At 35.7% G+C, this 6,144-nt stretch overlaps 1 protein-coding gene across 4 annotated transcripts in view; it reads left to right on the top strand.

Moving 5' to 3' along the window:
• The window catches only part of LOC130096671 (protein downstream neighbor of son homolog), a 29,898-nt gene that overhangs the window by 15,275 nt on the left and 8,479 nt on the right, over nucleotides 1-6,144 (top strand). For all 4 annotated transcript variants that reach the window (XM_056263276.1, XM_056263275.1, XM_056263274.1 and 1 more), the window contains exons 6-7: nucleotides 1,141-1,225; nucleotides 4,196-4,324. In XM_056263276.1, the coding sequence (XP_056119251.1) occupies nucleotides 1,141-1,225; nucleotides 4,196-4,324 (214 nt within the window). The remainder of the gene's footprint in view (nucleotides 1-1,140; nucleotides 1,226-4,195; nucleotides 4,325-6,144) is intronic.

A 6,144-nucleotide genomic window follows, 5' to 3' on the forward strand; every position in this document is an offset into this window, starting at 1 on the left:
TATATCATATTATGTTCTTATATTAGAATATCACATCAGAAAGAGTGCCGTTTTCCCGTGCACAATTCCAAGTGTGATATTTATGTTATACAACTGTTAAATTAACAATAAGTTAACATTGTAACTACTTTTTAGACACAATATTGTTAATATTGTTTGTTTTCCCTTTATTTCGCCGACTATAATTTCAAAATGAAACCGTAGCAGAGTCTCAATGCAACCGACAGCGATTATTTCTTGACTGAAATCCGCGTTTTGAACGAATCACTTGCTTCTTTCCCGAATGAATCAGCCGTTTGAACGAATCACTTGCTTCTTTCCCGAATGAATCAGCCGTTTGAACGAATCACTTGCTTCTTTCCCGAATGAATCAGCCGTTTGAACGAATCGGTTGAATGAATGACTCCCTCAACTCACTTAAGACAGTGATTTGCCGCTGCGGTTTCATATTTAAAGTACCCTTTAAATAAAATGTTAAAATTAGAAATCATTTCATATTTAAATATTGAATATTGATTTAAAAATATATATCTCATAGCTTTATTTATGCAGTTGTAAATGGAGTGTAAATATATTAATGCCACTTCTGATGCCGCTTCTGTCACCTCTGCACTGCAAAGATGGATTTTGATTGAATGATTTAATTTGACTGTAACAGTGGTACTGTATGATTATTATATAATTAAGTATTATTGTATAATTACTGTATAATTTAATTTGAATGATAGTATTTGACATTAAAGGTGATGCATAACTCTAAATAAGTTTAGAAAAAATGTCCATATATAGGTGAAAATGCCCCTGAAAAAATCAATTTAAGGTGGCAAATATTGCCCCGTAATCAAAATATTAATTTCTGTCACTGCTGTGAACCGACCACTGCATAGAATATGAAAAATATGAATATCTTCGTGAGTCAGCAAGGCACCAGCACAAAAACACAATCAGTAAAATATCATCTAATTATTATCAACAAAACGTTGAAAATATCAAGATATATTTGTCAATACTGCACAGCCCTAATGTACGGTATTAATTTTGATTTCTTAAGGTCTTAAAAAGGTCTTAAAAAGCCTTAAATTTGACTTTCAAAAGTGTGCAGGAACCCTGACGTCACGTGTGTGTTCTGCTTGTGTTCAGGGATAGAGTTCTCCCTCCCTCTGCTGGAGGAGCGGAGGAAAAGCAAAGATCTCGGCGAGAGCGCTCATCAGACGGACAGCGCTGTGTGAGTACAGGACCACCGACAACACATTCAATCCATGTTTATTTGAGTTGCGCTTTCACAACACACATCGTTTCAAAGCAGCTTCACAGAAAATGCATGAGTCCACATTACAGTTTACAGTGATCTGTTATCAGAGGAAACTGTCTAAGTTATGCATTTCAGAAATGTACATACACACAACCACAGTTAGCTAAACATTTATTAATTTAAACAATGTAATAATTTAGGTTGAATTAATGAGCCCATTGAAGAAATTAATATTATTTGTTAACAAATGATTGACATTTAGAAGTGTTGATTCAGAGTTTGCTTCATCTGAAGTCTTGCTTTAATCAGATGCGCTTTGAATTAGGGCTAAAAAATAGATTTTTCCATTAATCACTTTTTTAAATTGTGGTCGATTCTCAAAGGCCACGGATAGATTTTTGTCCATACTTATGTATCCATCACCCAAAAGCCAGTATTAGTTTTCCTCCACTGTTCATAGGCTTGAGCCTCTGTTACAATGAATGCGGTGAGATTTGATGTTTGCTTTATCTTAAACACAAGATCACCTGATCCTGTTTGATCAAGGCATGCCACTGTTCTGTAGCCTGGGAAAACCCAGACAACTTCCGGCAAATTTAGATTTGCTCTGAAAGTTAGTCTGGCAAAGAGCTCATTCAAGCCCATTTCCAATCCGCCGAAATCGAGGCACCAATCAGAAGCGTTGGGGCGGCTTTACACGATGACGACAGCGCTGGGATTTTGAAGCAGATTTTGTAGCCTACATTACAGAGATGGATGCCGCCGTCGAACATCACTCGTTCCAATCAGCGATCGCGTCTGTTTTAAGCCATTTGAACGTTTCCTTTTTGTTAAAAACCGAGCAAAGAACAACACTCACAACCGCTCTGCATACGTCATCTCCTTCATCGCTGTGATTGGGTTTAGGTCTATCCGCGACGTCCGTTGGTGACGCCCCTCTGGAAATGATTTGTCTATGACGCTTTGCCAGACCATAACTCAGTTACAACTGAGAATGCTCTGGTTTTAACCAGGCTAACTGTTCTGACTTGGCCAATTTTCAGCATAAATCTTAAAAAAAGCATAAATCTTGCATCAAAATCCTGTCTATTCATTGTATGCATTTGAAATATAGAGTTGGGTGCTGTTTTAATGTACCTAAAATAAAAAGAGTTTAATATACAGGTTTGTGGCTCTTAATTTCTTTTTATTAATTAACCATTTGTAAACTTATGTTGTAACACTGTTCTTTTTTTATAAATATAGGGTTTGTATTAAATCTATATTCAATGAGTCGAATCGGGAATCGAAAATCGAGTTTAGAATCGAAATAAAATCGAATTGGAACATCTGAATTAGGCTTATGCCGGTATCAAATTTTCATGCTGCGATTAATTAATTGAGTTTTTATTACGGTATACGGTATTATCACGATATTTACTGTTTGTATTATTATTGCTTGACACAATTTTCACGATTTCAATTCAATTCTTGGATTTGATTTCAATCTTGATTCAATATTGACTCATTTGGATAAATATTAGGGAGGCTACAGTAGATTAGTGTTGTCAAAAATATCGATATTTCGATAAATATCGATACTGAAATATCTGAACGGTACCAATACTAATTTCCCGAAGTATCGATACTAGCCGAGCGGTCACTTTCACTTCTCTCCAAAGGCGCGTTGACAAACACCACACGTGACGCACTCGTCTCATTCGCTCTGGTTAAATAGCAGAAGTGAATGGAAAGATTGCAAGGGTGGCGCCACCCGCGACCGGCTTTGGTTGATGTCGGAGAATAGCGCGCACACGCATAAAAAACACACCGCGAGCAGGCATGTCGGAGAATACGCGGACACGCGCTTCACACTGTGAGCGTGCTGCGGGCACCCAAAAGATTGTTTGACTATCAATAATCCCTCACATCACTCATTTTTTAAAATTATTTTATAGGTGAAAACAGACTTAAGGAACAGGCTCCAGGGGTACCATTTAGCAGCATATATGCTCCGCATCAGGGGTGTTTGTTATTTGGACAGACCTGCCCCCACTGCTAAAAAAATCCTAAAAGAAACACTGTAACTCTTCTTATTTTAACTTTTCTGAAACATTAACCAAGATGGCCTAGTATTGTTGTTGATATGAGTCTGTGTTGTCTAGTATTTTCACCGTTTTCTTAAAGTTAACATAATCTGACTGAGGAATCTTAGACAAGTAAATATTGTTGTGGTCAAATGTAAATTAGCTTGTGCCTATTTAACTTTATTCAAAAATTATTATTTAATTCTGCGATTTTCCTTCATTAGCGATTATCATCAATTTGATTACACAGATACTAATTTAACTAAACAGCTAGACAATGGCATCTCTGAATTCAATAATGACATGCCTTTAACTGAAAATTGAATGTTTAATCTTATTATTTATTATACATTACTGACTCTCTATCCTCCAATTTGATACTGTTAAGTGCTTTTTTGTTACAGTATATTTTAATCTTTGATAACAGTAGGTAATAAAAATACAACGGATCATGTAAGCTCTGGTCCAATTAAAAAATATTAACAAATAGAACTCGGGACTTTTTTGTTCATGTAAAATATACCTCATTGTCATGTTCTAGACTTGTTATATTTAGCTTTAAATACAAAAAATACCCCCTTAATATTGTGGCAATTTTTTTCTCTGTGGTATCGAAAATGGTATCGAATATCGATATTTTTCAAGGTATCGTATCGAAGTTAGAAATTCTAGTATCGTGACAACACTACAGTAGATAGCCTGCATGTTAATTTTTCTCAAGAAAAAATATATCTCACATAATGCTGTAAACATATAGAGAGAAATTAAATATAATGCAGTTTTCATTATAATAACAATTATGTAATGACATTCTGAATCGATACCCAGCCCTACTTTGAATATTGATCGATGTATTTGTCATCTTTCCTTCTTCCAGATTGAGTGAGCACAGTGAAAACGAGGAGGATGATGATGATGATGACGATGATGATGGGGGATTTTCTTGGCTAAAGGAGATGGGCGTCCAAGACAAGATCAAGAAACCAGATTCCATTTCTATCAAACTGTATCCTTACAGCTCTTTATATAAACGTGTATGTGCAACTTTAATGCATGCATACATACAGGATATACACATGTAAAGCGATACACAGTGATGAACTTTTTTGATCAAATGTTGACTAAAGTTATCCTAAGACAAGAACGGGTATTGTTCAAAATTCATGTATAACTTTGATGAAAGGTTTTGATCCACTCCAAATGTTGACTACTGTATACTATATAGGAAATCTTCTAATGATTCAATGAGAATGAACCTCATTGGTCCTTGTGGAGCTCAAACGTGTTGTAGGGGTGGGCGATATGAGCAAAAATTCATATCACGATATTTTTCACTGCCCGGACGATATCGATATTATATCGCGATATGAGAAAAAAAAATTGGAATCACATTTTAGTACACCTTAGTTAAATTACAGGCAAAATATGTATTTTAACACTAGATAACTAGAAAAAGGTGAGGCATTTCATTGGACATTTTTTTTTTGTGCCATTTTTTTTCTCAAAAAGTGCAAACGTGCAACATGAGGTAGGCCTGAATGCACTTGTTATGTCTTTCCACTTTTTGCTCGTCTTGTCATAATGAGAACCGGCAGCGAATGAAGACTTCATTGATTTCTGAGTGAGAGCCGTCTTCGGGTGTGCTCTGTCTCCGGGAATATCTGTTATAGTTTTGCTTTTTTAAATTAGTTTTTATTTTAATATCGTTTACAATTTTGCTTTAAATTTCAGTTTAGTTTTAGCTAGTTTCATTAATGGTTTTGTTAGTTTTTATTTATTTTTTATTTTGCAAACACATTTCTATATAGTTTTTATTGTATTTAGTTTCAGCTTTAGTAATTATAGTTTAGCTTTAGCAGAGCGAGCAGAACACTTCCAGTGTAGACCAAAGCGAGACGTTTAATTTAAGTTTAATGTTTGCACAGATTACAGTTAACTCTTATGCAGACATCTTAATAATACAAATAAAATAATGGTTTGAGATTGAACAAAGCACCAAATAAATACTTAAAAGTATACAAGAAAAAAACAATGAAAATTTTCATACAAACTAATTCATTAGTGTAAGGAGACAGAATAAAGGCCTACAGTTTGTACAGTATAAAACCCATGACGTCTATGGAGAGTCTCCACAAAGATAGTGGACCAGTGTGTGTGTATGCGCGCGCTTATGTGTGTGTCGTGTCCTGTTATTCATAGCCTAACGTTACATTGCGGGGAAATGTCTCCACGTGGATAATATTATTAGCAGTAAATGATTAGTAAAAACAAAGATAATAATAGCAGCTTTCAACCTTCATGAAAACATGATCTCAAACATACAGTAGCCTGGAACTGTAACGTTTTTGTGCTTGACGAACTTGTTTTGGTGTTGCACCCGCGTCTCGCAAATGAAACGGCATTCTAAAAATGCTGCGCTCCAGTTAAAAGTCAAACTTGCGTCTCATTACCTTGTTATTTCCCATTCCACCGCAAAAGATGCATCCTTTATGAACAGCCGCTTAGCACTAGCGATGTGTTCTACGTTACGGTCCTTCATTGAACGCGTCACAGGACAGCGGTTAATCGCCTCAGCAACTTCACGCGTATGAAGCGCCAAATCAGCCACTTCCTTAAACAGCGTATTCGATTCTGTATCGTCATTAGTGTTAGTTGTAAAGAGTTGGCTACCAAATTGAACAAAACAATATAACTGCAAAATTTGAATTTATGAATACGGTATCCTCAGTATCGCAAAATCCATATCATGGCACAACATAATACCGGTATTCACGTTCATACCGGTATAGCGCCCACCCCTAACGTGTTGCATAACACAAGAATGAA

The sequence above is a fragment of the Rhinichthys klamathensis genome, unplaced genomic scaffold, assembly GCF_029890125.1.
Source record: "Rhinichthys klamathensis goyatoka isolate OS25496 unplaced genomic scaffold, OSU_Roscu_1.1 h1tg000205l_1, whole genome shotgun sequence".
Lineage (NCBI taxonomy): Eukaryota > Metazoa > Chordata > Actinopteri > Cypriniformes > Leuciscidae > Rhinichthys > Rhinichthys klamathensis.